This window comes from Crocodylus siamensis, chromosome 1 (genome assembly GCF_052110815.1).
Source record: "Crocodylus siamensis isolate JL-2025a chromosome 1, ASM5211081v1, whole genome shotgun sequence".
NCBI lineage: Eukaryota > Metazoa > Chordata > Crocodylia > Crocodylidae > Crocodylus > Crocodylus siamensis.
The window spans coordinates 424,081,549-424,102,800 of record NC_143395.1 but is presented as its reverse complement, the minus strand read 5'-3'; the positions used below and the strand labels follow the sequence as shown (position 1 = coordinate 424,102,800).

The following is a 21,252-nucleotide window of genomic DNA, read 5'->3' as shown; positions in this document are numbered from 1 at the left end:
GAGAAATCAGGGGGCTGTGGGTTGACCCCACATCTGTTTATCCTGGGCTTTGACTCGCGCCGAAACAGGTGCAGGACCATCCTTTCCACCCGCAGCTTGCATGGCAGTCAACCCCAATGAGCTCGGGTTGTCCTGGGAAAAGGGGTCCTCTTGGATACTTCACAGGGACTTAAATGGGCCGGTGGCCTCCCAAGATAAAAGGCCGTGTCCAGGGAGAAATCCAACATCTATTTTTAGCTTCTTTTTACCCAGTTCCGCATCGAGCAAAGGACCCGAATTAGGACGTCCGTCGGTGCCGAGGCTGCACTAGAGGGTGCTACCGGACCGCTTGCCGGGTGGCTGCTGCAAGAGCCGCTCTGCTCCCATCCTCCCCGCGCCGGCTGCTGCGCTCGACAATTTACCAAGCCTCGCTGCAAGAACAGGCTGTACTTTTGACTAGACCCGGCGCGCCTGATGCTCAGATGGTGTCTTCAAAGTACAGCCCACGAGGAAAAGGCTCAGAGTTGGAGGAAGGGGACTGCATGTATTTCCTACGCATTATGGCTTTGCTATGAAAACTTTAGGGTATTTTTCCCCCGCCCTCTGAACCACAGCGGGAGTGTCGGCTGTGCGAGCAGTCAGCGCTTGTTCGTGGGAAGAAGCACGGGCAAGATGGCTTGCTGGAAGGGCAAAGAGAGGGGGAAGGAAGGGAAAGGGCCGTGCTTAGGAGTCTATAGCTCCAGACTTGTTTTCAGGGTCACAGACATGCCGGGCTCCTTGTTTGGGTACAGCCAGGCGGCCCAGGGTCACGCTGAGCCGGCTTCAGCTGCGCCTTATCACCGGGGCCTTGGAAAAGCAGCCGAAAGCCACCTCCCGATGGAGGTTTGCCATTTATTTGCTTAAGGATCCCTGGCGGGCATCAAGCCATGCTGCTTGGGGCGAGTTCAGGGGATCCTGCCTGCCTGGCCCAGCTCACTCATTCCCCCCTGTGACCCCCAGCCATGGGGCAGGCCCCCAGGTCTAAGACCCCCACAGCTCAGAGCTCCCCACTTCCTTCAACTCCTCGTGGCATGGTCCAAAATCCCCTCCAAGCAGGAGCCCCAGTGGCAGAAGAGAGGAGGCAAGAAATGCTTCTGCTCGGGAGGTCCTAGCTCAGCCGGGGCTTCAGCGGAGATGCACCACAACCAACGGCCTTGGACTCTCGGGCCCGGGAAAGATGCCAGGCCACCTTTCTGCAAGAAGAAGGGCATTAATCCTACGGTCCGGACAGGGCAAAAATCACCGAGCCCTGTGCTCCGCTCTTCCACGGGATACGGCATCTTTTTCCACCTTGCTGAGAGCTGTTAAAAACCAGGTGTGCTTCCCCTCTGGTCGGCGCTGAGGAGCCACATCTGGAGTCCTGTGCCCAGCTGTGGCCCCCACTGCAGAAAGGATGTGGACAAGTTGGAGAAGACAACGAGGCAATGGTTGTGGGGCTGGGGGACAGGACTGGTGAGGAGAGGCCGAGGAAAATGGGCTGACTGAGTCTGCAGAAGAGAAGACCGAGGGGGATTGAACAGCAGCCGTCACCTCCCTGCGGGGGGGTGCAAAGAGGATGGAGCTGGGCAGGTCTCAGTGGTGGATGGCAGGACAAGGAGCAATGGGCTCGAGGATGGTCCTGCACCTGTTTCGGCGCGAGTCAAAGCCCAGGATAAACAGATCTGGGGTCAACCCACAGCCCCCTGATTTCTCCAGGGACGATGTCTTTTGTCCTGGAATCCTACAGACAAACCCACTGTCCCCTTTACTTGGGGGGTGCCCAAGAGGGCCCTTGGGACGCACCTGACTAATTCAAGTTCATTGTCATTCATGCCAGGCACCAGCTTTGCACGTCATAGTCACAGAGAAGCGGGGCTGGCAGGGAGCTGCAGAGGTCACATCTAGCCCAACCCCTGCCTGAGGCAGGATCAGCCCTGTGCAAACCAGCCCGGACACATCCATAATTGCAGAAATCCTAGAAATCATTGAAATCCTAGAGCTGCGGGGCTGGCAGGGAGCTGCAGAGGTCACATCTAGCCCAACCCCTGCTTGAGGCAAGCCAGCTCTCTCCAAAGCACCCCAGGTAAATCCACAATTTAAACTCTTAGCAAAACTGCTCTGCACCGTGTACCCACGAGCATGCCTGGCGATGCCCCAAGGAGTCAAAACTTTGGGGCGTGCATCATCATGCGTCCCACACCCCTCACCAGAAACAGGGGCTGTGCTCTGGGAATGCCTCGCCCAAGCCAGCTGGAGGATTTGGGGCAGGAATGAGAACTGGGCGGCCTGCAGATATCTCTGCGCCGATTCCCTGCATGCCAAGACCCAGCTTTGCTGGCTGGGGACGTTAGCAGGCGGGCTTCTGTTCCCAAGTACATCCCGTCACAGAAAGCCCTGGAAACAGCCGCTCCCTGGGTATAGCACAGCTTGCAGCTCTCTTGAGCTGCTACGCTGAATCGACTGTGATCTCCAGCATCAGCAAATGGGATGAGCAGCCGCTCATTTCTTTCCCTGTCCCGGAGCTGGTAACTCCTCTGACCGTGCAGAGGGTCTGGATCAGTCCATCCAGCAGCCAAGTGAAATGACATTTTGATAAAATTTTCTTTCTAAGAGCCAAAGAGATTCAGCTCCATTTCATTCACCAAAAATCAGGCGTGTCAAATCTGTGGCCCATGGACTGGATCCAGCTCATGGAGGATGGATCTGGGCCTGGGGATGGGGACGGTGCTGTGCCAGTGCTCCTGCCGGGACTCAGACCCGGGGGTCCTGTCCCTGTGCTCAGGGTCAGACCGACGCTGCACTTGGGGTCAGGAAGGGATCCCCCCATGGTCCCGCTGGTACAAAGTCGGGGGGTTTGCCTTCTTCTGTCCCAGGGGCACGGCCTCTGCCTGGGATGTCTCAAGCGTATATTCACACCGTTTTGCGGAAGCAAGATGTTGGCTGCTGTGGCCCCCTTCCTTCCCCCCGGCGGGGTCGGGTGTGATGCCTGGTGCTGTGTCTGGGTCAGTGGTAGTTTCACGAAGAGTTTAGATAATGGGTTTTCGGGGATAGTTTGGATCCTGCCTCAGGCAGGTGTTGGACTAGAGGCAGCTCTGGAGCTCCCTTCCAGCCCCGTGGCTCCGTGGTGCTATGAGTCAATGCGGGGCCGTCAGCGGACCCGATCTGAGTCTGTCTGACCCAGTGACCAGCTCTGGCCTGTGGAGCTGGATGAGCTGCACGTGAATGCCCCTGACTGAAATGAAAGCCTGAGGATAACTTTGCATTGGATCGGCTAGAACATTTTTCTTTGTTTTCAGGGAAGGTGAGTTTATTAAACACTTAGGTAACCTTCCTCGCACTGGCCCCCAAAGGTTACTTGGAAATGAAGACCTACACTATTTCCTGTAGCAAACATTTGGACCACTCTGATGTTTCCAAAATTGCTTTCTTCTCACCATTTATGGCCAACACCATTTGTGGATTCAGAGAACAAGTGGGCTGGCAGAGCCCTCCAGCATCTATCCTGTTCGGCCCCTTCTCAAGGCAGGATCATTCCTGACTGAACCATCCCAGAAGTGCCTGTCTCATTTGCTCTTAGAAATACCCAAGGACGGAAATGCCAGCGCCTGCTCAAGGGCTGAACCAGCCTCACAGCGAGGACGCTTTGTTCACCTCCAGCCTACGTTTCTCTGGTTGCAATTTAGGCCCATTGCAGGGGTTGCTGTGGATGTAGTCTTTTTGGACTTCCGGAAGGCTTTCGACACTGTCTCTCACCTTGTCCTCATCAAAAAGCTGAGAGACTGTGGTGTCGATGCCCACACGGTCAAATGGGTCGCCAACTGGTTGGAGGGCCGCACCCAGAGGGTGGTGGTGGATGGGTTCTTCTCGACCTGGAAGGACGTGGGCAGTGGGGTCCCGCAGGGCTCAGTCCTCGGGCCCACACTGTTCAACATCTTCATCAGTGACTTGGATGAGGGGGTAGAAAGCACCCTGTTCAAGTTTGCTGATGACACTAAGATGTGGGGGGATGTGGGTGCACTAGAAGGGTGCAATAGGCTACAAGCTGACCTTGACAGGTTGCAACGGTGGGCGGATGAGAATAGGATGGGGTTTAACACTGACAAGTGCAAGGTGTTGCACATGGGGAGGAAGAACCGGCACCACACTTACAGGTTGGGGAACTCCCCTCTTGCCAGCACGGAGACGGAAAAGGATCTTGGAGTCGTCATTGACTCCACGATGAACATGGGCCGGCAGTGTGGGGAGGCAGTCAAGAAGGCCAATCGTACCCTATCATGCATCCACAGATGCATCTCGAGCAGGTCCAGGGAGGTGATCCTCCCCCTCTATGCGGCACTGGTCAGGCCGCAGCTGGAGTACTGCGTCCAGTTCTGGGCGCCACACTTCAAGAGGGACGTGGACAATATGGAAAGAGTTCAGAGGAGGGCCACTCGTATGATCAGGGGTCAGCAGGGCAGGCCTTATGGGGATAGGCTACGGGACCTGAACCTGTTTAGCCTCCACAAGAGAAGGCTAAGGGGGGACCTTGTGGCCTGCTACAAACTGGTCAGGGGGGATCAGCAGGTATTGGGGGAGTCCCTGTTCCCCCGTGCGCTGCCAGGAGTGACCAGGAATAACGGTCACAAACTGGCAGAGGGTAAGTTTAGATTAGATATTAGGAGGCGCTACTTCACAGTCAGGGTGGCTAGGGCCTGGAACCAGCTTCCAGGGGAAGTGGTGCAGGCTCCTAGCCTGGGGATTTTTAAAAGGAAGTTAGATGAGCACCTTGCCGGGGTCATCTGACCCCGGTGCTCTTTCCTGCTAAGGCAGGGGGTCGGACTAGATGATCTACCTAGGTCCCTTCCGACTCTAGCTACTATGAAACTATGAAACTATAGTCCTAGAATCAGAGACAAGGAGGGTGGAAGGACCTCGGGGGGTCACATCGAGTCCAATCCCTGCTCCAAGCAGGACCAGCCCCAACTCCATCATCCCAGCCAAGGCTTTGTCTACCCCGGGCTTCAACACCCCCAAGGGTGGAGAGTCCACTGCCTCTTTGAGTAACCCACTCCAGTGCTTCACCACCCTCCTGGTGAGAAAACTTTTCCTAATATCCAACCTCAACTTCCCTTGCTGCAGCTTGAGCCCATTGCTCCTTCTGTCATCTGCCCCCACTGAGACCAGCCCAGCTCCATCCTCCTTGCAGCCCCCCTGCAGGGAGTTAATAGCTGCTATTCAATCCCATCTCATCCCTCTCTTGTCTTCTCCCATCCCCTGTGGCCACAGAGAATACAGGCTCCCCTTCACTGCTGACCCATTTGACCTTGCAGCCGAAGCGGGGCTGGCTCTGTGCTGCCACCAGGCCTGCGCTGGGCCTGGCTGGACAGACAGTCCTCTTGGCAGGTCAGGGGGCCAGGAGGACAGGCTGGCCTGTGGGTTCCCTGCGTACCCCAGGACCACCGAGGCATAAAATGCTCCATCAGCGCTCGCTCTGGAGCCGCTCAGAGGATGTGCTGCTGGGCCCCAAGGCTGTCAGTGGCGGGGACAAGAGGGAGTGCCAGCGGCTCGGGGTTGAAAGCTACTTGGCCTTGGTGTCTGGACAGGCTTGGCTATGCTACTTTCCAGCGGGCTATCGTGCACAGCGGCCCGGCCCCGCAGAGCATCTCGTGGCCTATTCGTGCACGCGGACGCCCCGGGGTCTCGTCGCTCCACCTCCCCGCCCGCGCTTCGCCCCTTACCCGGATCTCGGTGAGCACGGTGCACTTCACCAGCTTGAAGTTCTTGCCCATGTTGAAGCTGTTGCTGTAGAAGCACACCTTGAGGATGCGCACCTCCTCCTTGTCCAGGTCCATGGGCACCATCACCAGGCTGGAGTCCAGGGTCCCGCCCAGGCTGCGGAGAGAGGTCCCCCGGAGCCGGCTCAGCGTCTCTGGGTTTCCCGACATCCTGACGAGGCCCGAGGGGCTAAGAGCAGAGCATCACTGTCCTGCGGGAAGAGACGGCGGTGCATGAGTGAAGGAAGCAGGGCTGAAGCCCCCCGGTCTGCACGAAGCGGCAAGGCCAAGGCCCTGGAGAAGAGGGAGAGGCTCAGAAGCCCCATCCCGCACGGGAGCCCGGGGCAGTGGGATCCCACACCCGCCTCGGGGAGCGGAGCCAGCTCCCGAACCGTACGGCCGTGGCATGAGCGGGCCTCCACACCTCCCACCCTGGCTGGCTTCGGCTCGGCTGGAAGAGATCCCAGCTCCTCTGCCAGGAGCACGGGGGGCACAGAGAGTGGCATACCACGGCTCGGCGCCAGACACCCACCCCTGAGGAGTGGGTCCTTCGCCGTGAAGTACTCAATCTCTTTTGAGCACTGTTTTCTGGGCTTTGATTGCCACGCGGGGCCAGGAAGGATTTTTTTTCCCCCTCCTGTTGCTACAAAGATCAGGGGTATTTTTTTTTGCCCGGGTGATGCTGCAGCCCAGGCTGGGCATGGGCACGGAGCTGTGCCAAGGCTCCTGCTGGCACCAACCCCGCAGGGTCTTGGCTGGAGGGTCTTGCCCCTGCGCTCAGGCTCAGACCGATGCTGCATTTGGGGTCAGGAAGGGATTTCCCCCCGCGGTCAGATTGGTAAGGACTGCAAGGGTTTTGCCGTCCTCTGTATTCGGGGCACGGCTTCTGCCTGGCATCTCTTGAGTGCATTTAACAACCCAGTGCCTGTCCTTGCAATGGCAGGACGTGGGCAGTGCGCTCTTCCCCCCGCTACACCCGGAGCAAGTTAGGGTGTGTTTGATGGTCCAGGCATGGTGCTTAGTAGCTGCGTGACAGGTTTATTCCCCACTATTTATGGGAACAGGTCAGACAGACTTGGCTAGTTATATATAGTTATGTAGAATAACTTCAGCCAGGGGGTGAGGAGAAGGCAAACAGTTTAAAAATGTTGAGATTTGGTCACAAAAGAGAATGGTGCATTTCAGAAACGTGGCATCTCAGCACGGCACAATTCACTTCAAATGCATCTGAAGTTAGACAAAAACCCCAACAAAAATGGGAAAAAAATATACAGGAGCCCCATTCATCCCTATGGGAGGTAGACCTGATGTCTCGCCCACCCCGTTAATCCCATTCTTTCCTATGGGAGATAGACCTGATTTCCCTGTGGTCCCAGCTAGAAACCCCATCAGCCCCATTCATACCATGGGAGGTAGACCTGGTGTCCCGTGTGCTCCAGCCAGACACCCATCAACCCCACTCATCCCTATGGGAGGTAGACCTGGCATCTCTCACGGTAGGCAGGCACCCAGGCAACTCTACCGATTACAGGAGGTAGACCTTGCGTCTTGGGAAAACAGTAATTTCAGCAAAAGCGGAGAGGAAAAAAACCTCCACTCTGCTAAAAAAAACTAACTAACTAAAACTGGACACCTTTACCTCCGGCCAAAGGAGGCATGTCAGGTTGAACCAAAGCCTTCTGTTTTTTTCCCCTGGAAAATGTCTGTTTGATTCCACCTGAACCAGGGTTTTTTGGTAGGGGGAGGGGTTATGGGGCTTGGGGGTTATTTTAATCCATCTTCAGTTCAGCTACTGAAATGAAAACTCTGCTATTCGCCCAGCTCCGGCTCTCGGCCTCTGGCTGGCTGCGAGGAGGAGTCACGCACGCTACCGGGCTGATTGACTTGGCCCTTGTTTAACACCTCTCTCGGTCACTGGCTTTATGATCTAGCCCCAGGGTAGCAGCTCAGCAGCGAGATGGGACTTTTCCCCTAACAAAGCCGTCGTGACTCCCTGATACAATAAACCCCGCGATGTCAGGGCCTGTGCAAGTCAGAGCTGCCTGCCTTCCCCAGCAGGAGCTGGGAGCCCATCTGCCAGCACACAGACCAGCTTGCAAAGAGGGCACGGCAAATCACCCCTGAGATGCAGCCACTTCTGGGGTGGAGACAATGCAGCTGAGGGAGGCAAAGTATCTGCTCACCGCATCGAAGGAGGGATTTGAGGGGGGATGACACTGCCTATCCATAACAGTCATCAGACCCCTGAAGGGGGATTATTTAGAGGATGGAGATGGGATTTTCTCTGGGATGGAGAGGATGCAGATGGGCTTTTTCTCTGTCATCACTATGCTTCTTGGCTCCCTCCCACTATGGTGCCAGCCACCACCCTGTCCTGATGTCAGTGCAAAGGAGCTTCCAAAGTCACGCTCGGGAAGCCTGGTGCAAACCGGAGTTGTGTGCACGCAGGGAGCCCTGTGCCCTGCTCCAACAGGGGGGCACAAAACTGGAGCCACATACGCAGGGGACCATTTGGGGTCCGTCAGCCATTGCGAGCTCTGACCTCACTCCTCACCTGCTCACTGAGGTGCCTTTGCTGCACCGGTCTGTAGGTGAGTGTCCGGATCCCAGGGAAAGCTTTGCATTGTTCTGCACCAGCCCAGCCTTGCAAAGGGAGCCCGGGGGACGCACTAAGGATAACCACTGGGCTCTTCTCCATCTCAAATGCTGCTTATTCCAAATAAAGCCTCCCTGCACAAGTTATCTCGCAGCGGAGAGGTGCAGCAAGCACGCTCCCTTGCAACACCGAAGCTGGAATAACTGCAGGGTGGTACCGCTCGGGCCTCGCGTTCCTGGGTAGCAAAGCAGCAAAGTGCTTGGTCAAGGCCACAACCCATAAGCAGGGCTTACTAGATATGAAATGGCAAAGGGAAGATCAATAGGGATTTATTATTAACCGTCTCTTATCAGAGAAGAACGAGGGGGCATAGTGTGAAAGAAGTTGGCAGTAAGTTTAAAATGAACGCCAGGGAGCTCTTTTCCACCCAGTGTGGTATTAAAGCGTGGGACTCGTGGCCACCAGATGTGGTGGGAGCTGAGAGTCCAGCCAGATCCACCAAGGGACTGGACACGGGCTTGGAGGAAAGGGACATCGGTCACTCCTGAGCCGGGAGTGAGAGGCACGGCCTCCGCGTCCGACCTGCCGGGACCTTCGATGCTGGAGGCTGCGAGGGAGAGAGGGACGGGGGGAAAACCCTGCTTGGACCCAGGTCACCCTCTTCCAGCCCTGCTCTCAGGACACTGGGCACGACGGACCGAGGTGGACATCAGTACGTGGCTGTTCTGATGTCCTGATCATCCCCTCTGTCAGCTCACAACTTCGGCAGCAGCACCTTCAGCTTATGGAGAACTGGAAGCAGGTACAGGTATCCGAGGCCATACCACGCGGCAGGTGCTGCAGCTGGGCCCACTCATAAAATGCATTTGCCATCCAGTGCAGGGAGCAAAGGGCACGCTGAGAGCCCTAGTGCAAGCTGCCTGTGCAAGCCCAGCTCACTGCACCACCCTGCGCTCCATTGCACAGGGATCCTGTAGGCTGTCACTTGGGAAAGGAATAAGTCACTGCAGGAGCGGAGGATCCCAGAGGAGAGCAGGGCTCAGCGGCCAGCGGCCAGGAGCAGAGCATGCTCTTGGCACCCTGGCAAGAGGCTGGAGTCCAGGAAAGGCCAGTTGTTTCACTTCCAGTGAAGGCCCCATGCCAAGCGGGTAGCAGCGTGCAGCAGTCCGGACAGGAATGCCCTTGCAGATGTCTGCACTGAGCTGAGCTGCTATTTGCAGCGCTGAGCTACTATTTGCACACGGCAGCAAAAGACAGGGGAGGAAAGCACCCGTAAGAGCAAGGCTGCTAGACAGCCCACAGAACTGCCACCTGATCACTTGATTTGCAGCGGGGTTTTTGGGTGCACCCAGCGCCCTGCTGCACTGAGCTTTGCATGGACACATGCCCTGTCCCTGGGAGCTCACAGGCCAGGAAGGCAGTGGCATGGAGTGGAGGCGAATGCAGGCAACCAGATGTGCTGATGTTGAGGGGGTCCAGGTCGATAGCTAGTAGGGGGTACGTGGCTGCTGATGAAGCAGCACCCAGTTTTTAGAGAAACATATAGAGGCTGGAAGGGAGCTCTGGAGGCCACCCCTAGTCCAACCCCTGCCTGAGGCAGGATCAGCCCTGTCCGAACCAGCCCTGTCCGAACCAGCCCGGACAAACCCGACGTCCAACATCTAAGCAAAACCACAGTCACCCCCGACACAGCGCCAGGCATCACACCCGGCCCACAGCAAAGCACAGACACGGCTACGCGTAAATCGTCCCCAACCAGTGTCTGTCCACCGCCTTGAACACCTCCCGTGATGGGGGGTCCCCCCTTTCCCTGGCGTCTCTCCCACTGCCTCCCTGCTCTGCCCGTGCAGATGCTTCTCCTGGGATCCAGACACGCAGCTGCGCGAGTCGTCCTTTCAAACGCCTGCCCAGATCATGTCTCCATCTGCCCCCGCCTTAATAGGGAGACACAAGTGAGGCAGGGGGATGAAGGTGGGCGCCGCCTTGATATCTCCCTGCAAGGTGCACCCCCACCCCCGCCCCTATCTCCCAGCAGAGATCATTAGTCCACCAACTGCTTCTGGTCCCAGACAGGCTCCTCAGGCCACCCTGCATCAATGACACCAAGGGGCTCTGCCCAAGCCCAGCCAAACGCCAGGTAAGCTGTGTGCCTTGGCCACGGGGCAGCTCTGGGGGCTTAGCTGGGGCTGGAAGGAAATGGGGAGCCCTATCTTCAGAGCAGAAACCCCCCAAGCCCACAAGCCACGTATTTGCATGCAGGCTGCAAAAGGACTTTATAACACCAGAGACTCTCCAGCTGTTAATAATAATCATGCAAATACTAATACTAATAAGACTAATGGAAGAGGTGGTATCTTTTATTAGACCAACTAGATATATGCAAACAAATTATTTTATTTATTTGCAAGCTTCTGGGCCCGCACACCCTTCACCAGGCATCGGAGAGAGCAGATTATAAAAGTTCTCCTGGGTAGAAATGAAAATTCATATTGCTACAACATGGCTACCTAACCAATACTACTACTACTACTACTACTACTAATAATAATAATAATAATAGATCCATTATCTATTGCCAAGGTTAATGAATCTCCATTGCAATGGGCTTAGTTGAGCTGCTGGAGAACGCAGCTTCCTGAACGGAGAGTGGAGATGCGGAGTTACTCTGGGTTGACCTGGTCCCTTTTATCCGCAAGAAAAGCCCAGCTGCAGGAGTCCCACGGCAGCTTGCATTCAGGGGCAACGCTGACCCTCATCATCACCCGGCATGGATCAAATCGAGAGGCAGACCCACTGCACTAGGAGCATCTGGCAGAGAGGAGAGGGAGGCAGGGCAGCAAAGGGAGACCTGGTTGGAGGCTCAACGTCCTGGGAGCGCCTGCAGTTGGAGGGGAACTGGCAGGAAGGGGTTTCGGTGCGGCGTGAGGGCAAGGATAAGGGAAGCCAGCCTCCTGGAGCTGGTCCAAGATAAGGGAGCAAAAGAAGAGAGGATATTGTCCTTTTTCCCTCTGCAAGTGCCGAGAGACCCTGAAGGGAACCAGGGCAGTCGGCAACAAGGGAAGGAGTGGGAACAGGGGATGCCCTCGAGCGGGGGACAGAGGGTAGCAGGATGGTCTGCAAGGGGAGGAGAAAGATGAGCCCGTGCGGGTGGATGGGCCAGGGCTGGGAGTGCGGCGGACCGAGCCCCCCAGGACAGCAGTGGGGGGACGGTGGGTGGGGGAGGAAGCCGCCCAGCACGTGAGCCCCGGGCACAGACGGGCCAGGCACGCTCCTCGCGGGTACAGCCGCTTCCTGGCGGGCTGGAGCCGACCGCCTGCTTCCCAGCCCACTGCTAATAAATGTCTCCATCTGCTCTTCCTCCCGCTGCCTGTTTGTCAGGGCTCGGAGCTGCCGGGCTGGGGGTGGGGAGGCCTCGCCTCCCCCGCTGCCTGGGCCCTGATCCCCGGGATGGCGCACGGCGACCTGCCTGGGGCCACGGGTCACGGCGCGCGCCCACGGCCACCTCCGCTGGGGCCTGGCCTGGCTCCCGCTGTTTCCAGAGCAGCCCCTTGCTCCAGGGCAAACTCTGGTCCTTGTATCGGAGCATCTGCCCCCAATCTCTGAGCCCAGATTTGGAGTTGCTGCACCTTATCCCTCCTGCTCCACCCCCGTCACCTCCTGATGATGAGGGCCAGATACTAAGACCTCTCTTGTGATGCTCTTACTTCTATATAAGCTTCTCTTAAGGCATGAACCAAACTTGCCTGCAGGTACGGACACCTCCATCTGCTCCTCTTGGGATACGAGGAGGGTAAGAGCTGACTGCTGCTGCTGCCACCCAAGGGGGTTGTGCCCTTCGGGAGCCCGCCGGAGCCCAGCAGGAGACCGACAGAGCAAGATGCAATGGTTCATTTATTCTGCTTGGCTTATTAAGGTGTCCCTCTGCTTATCACGTTATTCAGCAAAGGTGCTTATTCTGTTTATCTCCCTCTGCCTAGTGTTTTATAGAGTCACAGAGCAGTGGGGCTGGGACGGGGCTCCCGAGGTCCCACCGAGTCCAACCCCTGCCTGAGGCAGGGTCAGCCCGTGCAAACCAGCCCAGATACCGCCATTACCGGCTCTCTCAGCAAAATTAAACAGTCAGCCCTGACACAACACCAGACACCACACCCGACCCTGTCCCAGGGAAAGGTGGGGGGCCACGGGGGCCAACATCCTGCTGCTGCAAAGGTTGTTAATAGGCAAGAGAGCCCAGGAAGAGGATCGTGCCCCTGCTACAGAGGAAAGCATCCTCCCCGCTCCCCCCAGGTCTGTGCACCAGTCCAACCAGAGGAGGAAATTCCTTCCTGACCCCAAATGCAACCTCAGTCTGACTCTGAGCAGAGGGGCAAGACCCTCCAGCCAGGATCTTCCAAAGGTTGAGTCCCAGCCTGGGCTGCAGCCAGCACCCGGCGCCCCTGTGGGAGGCTTAAACCTCCCCACCCCCCGACACATGCAGCTTGATTAGCTTCCCCCAGATCATGCCTCCACATTTGCTTTCAAGTTCTGCAGCAGAAGAGCCACCTGGAAGGCAAAAATAAGCCTTTGAGGTTGCAAAGCGGTGGCCATTCATAAGTGAACGACAGCAGCAGAGCTTCCTGTTCACAAACCTACGCTTTGTCTAGGGGACTCTCCATTGGCCTTTGGCAGTATAGGGGCCATGCAACTGAGCTGAGTCATCCTAAAGACAGCGAGGCAAAGACAAAGAGCAGGAAGCAGGTCGTTACGGTGCAGGTGTCTGTCCCAGGTTACCAGGAACGTGCCTAGGGCTTTAATCATCTCACTTCCCTGTCCCATGCAGCTCATCCCTGGGCTGGCCCGGGGGCACCCACGCATGCCACCCCACCTGGGGCCATCACCCGTGTTTGGCTGCAAGCCTTCCAGAGGGACACGTCACTGTTTGCAAACAATTGTCTCCAGAGAGACACGTCTGTTCCAGTCCCCTCCCGGAGGGGTTTTTTTTTCAGCATTTGGTAAATTTGGAGCCTGTTCTTTGCAGAGGTAACTAACTGATTTCTGGAGCATGCTTCGCCATCAGGGACTTATCGCACTGATGGCTGGGATATAAAAATATATGTGCATATATAATGCACACAGGATTTAGAGCCAAAATCCTGGCCCCTGGCTCTGGCAGGGCAAGGGAGGACCCAGCATGCTCAGCTTGCATAAATCCAAGCCGGGGCAGGAAGCCTGCTCCGTTGCTCAAGCGAATACCAATCTGACCGGAGGGGGGAAAACTGCTCCCTGACCCTAGATATGGTGATGGGTCTGACCCTGAGCAGAGGGGCAAGACCCTCTAGGGGTCCCCAACCCCAGATGCAACCAACACACAGTGCCTCTGGAGGAGGCTTAAAACCCCCCTGATACATGGAGCAGAAAGGTGGTGGGGGCAGAGGGGGCAATAAGCAACAGCAGATATGGAGGTGGGCAAAATACCACTGCTGGCCCATCATCCCAGACAAAGCCTTGGCTGGGATGATGGAGTTGGGGCTGGTCCTGCTCGGAGCAGGGGGCTGGACTCGATGCGACCCCCTGAGGTCCCTGCAACCCTCGTTTTCTAGAATTTGGGAGCACAGGGCCCTGCCTCTGCAGAGTGCAACATCTCGGGAGTGTGGATGTGCTCAGTTTTTGAACCATTGCTGCAAGGGAGGGGAAACCCCTGGTATTTCCCAGCACTGCCCCTGAAGCCTGGCAGACTGGGAGGCACCTGCTGTCTTCTACCAGCCAGAGCTGTCCTAGCAGTTGGTGTTACCCCACCAGCAAAGGGCAATTAAGTGCTGCCCCAAGCAGGAGCAGGTTGCACCGGTGGTCCTGGACATAGTGGGCAGATGTCCCCTTGGTGTGAATCAAACTGGTGGGGGGGACTGGCAGGAGATTTGGAGAAGGGCCCATCTTCCCATAGCCTCTGTGCAAGGAGAGATAGGGTAGACCTGTTAGGCCATCACAGCCCGTCTCTCCATGCAGTTATGTTTTAGCCATGCCCTGCTGCTTTCTCACACTTGGGTTCATCTCATCTCAGCTAGCCTGAAGCAGAAGAGGAAGTGGGCAGTGCCGTGCACGGAGCCCAGAGCAGCACGGTGGGAGAAGGGCACCAAAAAAGCACAACACTCTTTGCAATCAACTGATCACCTCTGGGCATGTCTTATCCTCCAGCATAGATTATGCACCTTTCCCCTGCCAAATTCAGCTCCTGGAAAATAGGGCTTGCATTATAGTTGAGGAAATACGGTAAGAGCAGTTTCTCCCACTTCAGTCCCTGCTGGGGGAAAGCACAAGTAAAGCTGCCCTATTCAGGGCTCTCTTTGAACACATCCTCCTCCACACACCCCCCTGCAGAGGCTCTCAAGGAAAGCTGCTTTTCCCTTCATTCTGCCTGTTAAAAACATGGCGTGTTATATCTGCAGGCGTGTTGTATGTGAGAAAACATGGCTCTATCCCTGCTTGTTTCAAAGCAACGCCGGTAGCTCTTAACGACTCCTCGTGCCGGCTGGAGAGGGACAGTGGGAAGGCATCTGTTGCTGCAAGCAGTGATTGTGCCAGAGGAGAGTGGCTGAGCTCACTGCTTCCCAGAGGCTTCCTGTCTGCACAGGGCTGGAATGGATTTTAATAACGCAGGAAATGTGATACCAGGACCCCAGATGGCGAAGAAAGCACCCGCGCTGGCGTCATGCATGCCATGACAATAGCTGACGTGGTCCTGGCTCGTGATGCCAAGGCTCATGATACCGTGACGGCAATGCCCCTCACCGCCTTTGCGTGCCATGAGCGTGACTCACCTTCCAGCTAGCAACAGCCGGGCAAAGCGGGGTTCGAAGGCTGTGTGTGCGTGCATAAGAGCGGTGCAATGGTGGAGGCGTAGCTGGCACCTCCATCGCACAACCGTTGAAACCCCAATGCATGCTCAGCAGAGAGCATGTTGCCATCCTTCAGCATCTTCTCCCTCAGTGTAGGATCATAGGAAAATCAGGCTGGAAAGGACCTCATGGGGTCTAGTCCAGCCCCAGCTCAAGGCAATCATCCCTGACTAACCCATCCCAGGCAACCTGCTCTTGGAAACCGCCAAGGATGGAGACTCTGCCACTTCTCTGGGTGCCTGTTGCAATGCTTGAGCACCCTCAGAGTCAACCTAAGACCTCCTTCGTTCTCAGCCTTCCCCAAAACATGGAAAACCATGTAACAGGGCGCTTGGGGTGCGTGTCCCTTTAAGAAAGCAAGCTGCAGCAGCAGGGGCAGATTAGGGAGTCACCTGACCAGGAAGGGGTGGGGCTTCAGGCATATAAACCTGGGGCCGAGCTGGTCCGGCAGTCTAGCCCGGGGAGCCAGAGAGAGAGGAGCTCCCGACAGCAAGGGCTTCTGAGATAACAGCCGAGCTGCGATAAGCCGCTCCGAGCCCGGAGCTTGGAAAGGATTGTCAGCGGGGCCTCGGACGCAAAACTAGAGCCCAAAAGTCTTACTGGCTCAGAGATGGGCCAAAGTTCATGGATCACAGGCCAGGGAGCCCAGAGATCTCAACTGGCCCAGGAGCAGGGCCAGCATCTAGAGACCAAAGATAGGGGTCCTGAGCTGGAGACTGAGGGGCCCAAGGAGCCTGTAGCCCAGGAAGAGCGCCCAGGGCCCGGAGGGAGAAAGCCTGAGCCCAGGAGGGGCCAAATAGAGAGGGTCTGGAGGCAGGGAAAGGCAGGTTGTCAGCAAGGTCTGGGAGCCCAAAGGTCTCACTGGCCCAGGAGAGGGGCCAGGGATGAGCCAAGAGCATGGCCACAGCCGGAGACTGGCGGGGCCAGAGAAACCCAGGAGTCTCACCTGGCTTAGGAGCAGGGCCAGGGCCCAGAGAGAGGGGCCAAAGACCAGGGGTCCCTGCCGGAGACCAAGCGGGCCAAGAAGCGCATAGCCCAAGAAGAGCAAGGACTGGGGCTGGAAGCCCATAGCCCATGCAAGGCTTGGGAGAGGGTGGTGGGGAGGATGGAGCCCACATAAGGCTTGCTCTAGGACCCTCTGGCAAATCAAAGAAAGGCCAGGCTGGAAGGGACATCAGGAGTCCATCTAGTCCAACCCCCTGCTCAAGGCAGGATCATCCCAATCTAAACCATCCACCTCCTCTCGAAACCTAATTCCCTGCTCCTGACTAGAGCTGGGCAACGTCTGTCAGAGAACCAGTTGATCCGCCAAAAAAACCGCAGTGTTGGATTGATCACAACTGGCCACATGTTGGAGCTGACTTCAGGTTTGGCCATAAAAGAAAAAGCAGGGGAGGGAAGTAAAAAGGTTTAAAATAAGTCAAAATGTTTCACTTGGATATTTTGGAAGCAACATGCTTCCTCTTTCCCTTTCAAAACATTTCAAGGCTGAGTTCTGCTTAATGTTATATCACATTTGTTATGCACGCGCACACACAATGAAAGGTGGAAACCCCCTGAAAACTAAACAAAATATTTTGGCAGATCCAAAATGAAATTTGGGCAATTTGGGAAGGACTGAAGGGAAAACAAAAATCATGTTGGCTTGAAATGCACATTGAGGATGCACAGCATTCACTTGGCCGTAGGGCACAGCGCCATTCCCAATGCACCCTTTACAGCTATGATTCTCAACTGAGATATCGCAGCACCCTGGGGTGCCATGAGATCCTTTTAAGGGTGCTGGGGGATACCAGGAAACATTAGCACCATTAGGTGTGCTCACCCCTAAGATAAACCCAGAGATTTATCTCACAAGATAAACCCAGAGATTTCCAGCTGGGTAGCACCCGAACCATGCTGCCCTGTTATTTGTTTGACATCTCCATAAAAGAAGAATTACTCTAGTATTTTTCCAGAGTGAAAAAAAAGGAAAGCTCAGAGCTGACATTTTCTCAAGGAGGGACTTGAGTCTAAGGAAGGTCTTTGAGTCTAACAAAGCTGGGACTCATTGCTTCACATGATAAGGAACCCAGTTCGCTCTTACTTTTAAAGGCACATCTACACATGCCAATTTAAGTCACATTAGCCATTTTTAAGGTGCATTAAGGGTGCAGGTCTACACGGGCACACCTTTAATGCACCTTACAAATGGCAGTTTTAGGCTATGTGCGCTTAAATTTGATACCTGCAAAAGCAAAAACAGATATCAAACTTAGGCGAGGATAGCTAAAGCAGGTTAACGCACATGTACATGCATTAAGGTGCAATAACACTGTGTATGTCAACTGAGTTGGGACCAGTCCCGAGTCAGTCTGCGCACCATATTAATGCGCCTTAGTGAGTGCACGTGTAGACGCATGAATAAATCACCTTAATGCGCAATAGGCAAATGCGTATTAAGTTTAGGCGTGCATAAAAGTATGTAATCATGCCCTAAGTGCATAAAGTATTCTTGCTCCCCTTGACTGCAGAATGGGGGACGGGAGTAGGAGCTGTTAATTGCAGGGCTTTCTAAAGCATCTCTGAGCTGCCTAGATCCTGTCACTGTCAAGGGTGTCAGGAGAAGGCAATGTCACACGAGAAACAAAGTTAACCAGGTGCAAAAACCTAAGCAAAGGCTGTTGGTGGAGCTAGTGAGTGCTGAGTGATTAGATTTTAACACGCCCCGAGCTACGCAGTTCAAGGGGGAGCCCGGTACTGGTCCAGCGGCCGCAGCACCCGAGACTCAACAGACATAGATGATGTTACCATGTTGCCTTGCATACCACACGCTGCCAAATAAGATGTGACCTTGTTCATGGACCACAGAACGTAGGAAAAAGGCGATCTTTTTTCCACCAGGTGACAGCTCACCAGGCCTTGACCAGCCCAGGGGCTCATCAGGTAACCGTATGAACCCTTTCATAGCTGCTGCCGCATTGGCAGCAGCTTTTGGCTGGTCAGCCCAAAGCTACTGCCAATTCAGGGGTGGGGGAGTGAGGAGGTAACCCTGACCTCCACCATTGCTGCTTGCTGGTGCAGAGAGAAGCAGCAGCACCCACGTTGGCAGTCATTACAGCCCAGCGTCTCCCTGCTTCTATCCCAGCAAAGAAAAATGGGTTCCCCCATTAAGACACGCACCTCAGTTTTGGAGGGGTGAATCTGGAGGGAAAAGATGGGTGCGGTGTACAAGCCCCCATCCTGCCACTGAAACGTGTGAACTGGAGCCAACCCCCGTCCTGCTTCATGCCTCAGTTTCCCCCTGGGTACAATGAAAATAATTCACCACCCACCTAGGAACCATTGCCCGGCTCCTGGAGGACATCAGAGCATGGCGATCCCGATAGACTTAGACATGGCTTGTACAATTCGAAACCGAGGCGGGGGGAGAGGGGTGCAACAGGCGTGGTTCACTCTGACGAGCAAACCGCTTTGCTCGTCGTTATCCGGGCGTGAGGCGGGTCAACGGGCAGCATAGCTCCAAAAAGCCTCCCCGCGCAGCCAGCCTTCATTTCTCAGTTGCTTGACATGGGCTCTTTTGAGCATTCAAAAGGCAATCGTGCAGCTCCCTTCTTCTCCCACCACCTCCCACCGGGCCGCGCGCACGTCCGCTGACGACGTAAGCCAGGAGGATAAGTGCCGGCGTACTCGTACCAGAGCCCCCACGGGCTCATTACCTCCAGTCGGGGGTCTATTATCCAGTGCAATGCCTGGTTACAGACCAATCTGCTCCCCACAGCCCTTGGCTCCTGTCCACTGACGTCTCCTCCTCCTCCTTTCTCTCAGCTCCCGGGCGGCTGGCACACCGTTTTGTTCCCAGAGCTCCCTGTCCCCAGCACTGTCACCACCCCCTTGCTGCAGCAGTCTGGATTAAAACTAGAGGAACTTTCTCGCCTTCGAGACCCAGAGCTGGGGCGAAGCTTGAGTGCATTCAGGGCTAGGGGCCTCTACCTCTGCTTGCACAGAAAACCAAGGCTGGAAGCCCTGTCCGGAGGGCTCAAAGCAGGATCATCCAGCACCATACCCTACCTGTGTGCTTGTCCCCCAGTGCCAGCCTCCAAGCTCTTCTTGCCCCTAACCTCTGGCAAGTCTCCATGCCTTTGGCACAATGCATCTACACATGCAATTCATGTGACAAAATGCAATTCTACACATGTAATTCCTGTGCCCGGGACCGCAGCATGTTGAGCTGGGGTGGCACATCCCCCAGGGGGTCAGCCTGCCCATCTGGGGCTGCTCTGACCTGGCTCAACGTGCTGTGGAGGGGCTGGCTGGGGTACAAGGGTGCCCTGCATTGAAGCATCCTCATGCCCCATCCAGCCCCATCAGCGTCTAGACATGTGTTAATGCAGAAAAAATAGTTCCTCCATAGGATAGTACCTGCGTCTGGCAGTACTATCTGATGGCAGAGTGAATTAGTTTATTCCAGCCTAATAGCACCACACGTGTAGACAGTGACGTTTTACTGCGGCGCTACTTAGCAGTAAGCGTCTCATGTAGATGCACCCAGGCAGAGCCGCTTTCCAGCACAGCTCTACCCACCTCTTGCCCCCACTCTCCTGAAAACTCGGCTCACCCACTAACCCCACAGGGAACAAGTCCGTAATAACAGTGAAGATGGATGTATAATTACCAAGCGAATGCATGGGTTTACAATGGAGTTGAGCTCTTATGTGCATGGAACACGTGCACGCACGCACATACACACACATGCACATGTGTTTCCAAAAGCACACAGAGCCAGTGAAAAGTCAAACGCAAGCCTGGGCAAACTGGCAAGTCCTCAATTTGGCCACCAACCCGGACAAGAGAGACAATTCATATTGTTCCAAACTCAAGTATTCGGCAGCTCAGAACAGGTTTGTTTCCCACCTGCACAGAGGTTTCCGCTCTTTGTTTGCTTTCTAGGCACTTCTTTAATGCAGCCGGAGTCACAAGGGGTTTAGGAGCCGATCATCGCCTGGAGGAGCAGGCCATGTTCTTGGACTCCACGTAGAAGAGGCTGGACCTACTTCCAAGCCAGGCTCACTACAGCCATGCTTCTCACTCAGGGTGCCGCAGCGCCCAGGGGTGCCGTGAGATCCTTTCGAGGGGGCCACAGGCCACCGTGCCCTGTTAGCACAGCGAGGAGTGCAAACACCTTCACATGATTCACAAGACAAATCCTGAGCTTTCCAACAGGAAAGCAGAGTGTCAAAGCCAACCTGCCCTGCTCGGGGCTTGCAGCAATCACGGAGCACAGGACGGGTGAGGAGCGGCTGCAGGAACCAGGCTGATTCAGTCCGGAGAAGAGAAGTTGGGTTCTCAGATGGGCATCAGAGGGACACCAGCGCATTGACTGTGGGTGCTGACTTGGTGCAGAGTCACTTGGACGGGCTGGATGCGGTCAAGTAGGCAAGCACGGGTGAGCTGCATCCAAGAGTACTCAAGGAATTGGCCGGTGTCAAAGCAGAGCGGCTGGCACGGCTGTTTGAGCACTCGTGCTGCTCGGGTCACGTCCTGGAGGACTGGAAAAGGGCCAGTGTGGTCCCTATTTTCAAGAAGGGGAGAAATGAGGATCTGAGTAATTATAGGCCAGTCAGTCTCACCTCCATCCTTGCAAAGGTCTGTGAAAAGATTATGAAGGATCATGTTTGTGGGAGTCCAGTGGGAAAAATAATGAGCAGGGCAACCAGCCTGGATTCGTAGCAGGAAGATCACGCCTCACCAATGCGGTTTTGTTTTATGACAGGGTCACACAATGCTTAGAAGCAGGAGCAGAGGTGGATGTTGTTTTCTTGGGCTTCAGCAAGGTCTTGAATACAGTATCTCATCCCATTCTCACAAGTAAATTAAGAGGCTGTGACATAGATGATTACACAGTCCGGTGGGTGGCAAATTGGCTTAGCAGTTGCACCCAGAAAGTGGTAGTAGACGGGTCAGTGTTGACCTGGATGGATGTGGGCCGTGGGGTCCGGCAGAGTTCGGTCCTTGGGCCTGTATTCTTCAGTGTCTTCATCAGTGACAAAGGAGA

General features: G+C 55.5%; 1 protein-coding gene across 9 annotated transcripts in view; it reads right to left on the bottom strand.

Moving 5' to 3' along the window:
• Positions 1–21,252, bottom strand: part of PTK2B (protein tyrosine kinase 2 beta) — a 100,171-nt gene that overhangs the window by 44,220 nt on the left and 34,699 nt on the right. For all 9 annotated transcript variants that reach the window (XM_090031103.1, XM_090031104.1, XM_090031102.1 and 6 more), the window contains exon 2: positions 5,715–5,962. In XM_090031103.1, the coding sequence (XP_089887229.1) occupies positions 5,715–5,921 (207 nt within the window). In that variant the 5' untranslated portion in view covers positions 5,922–5,962. The remainder of the gene's footprint in view (positions 1–5,714; positions 5,963–21,252) is intronic.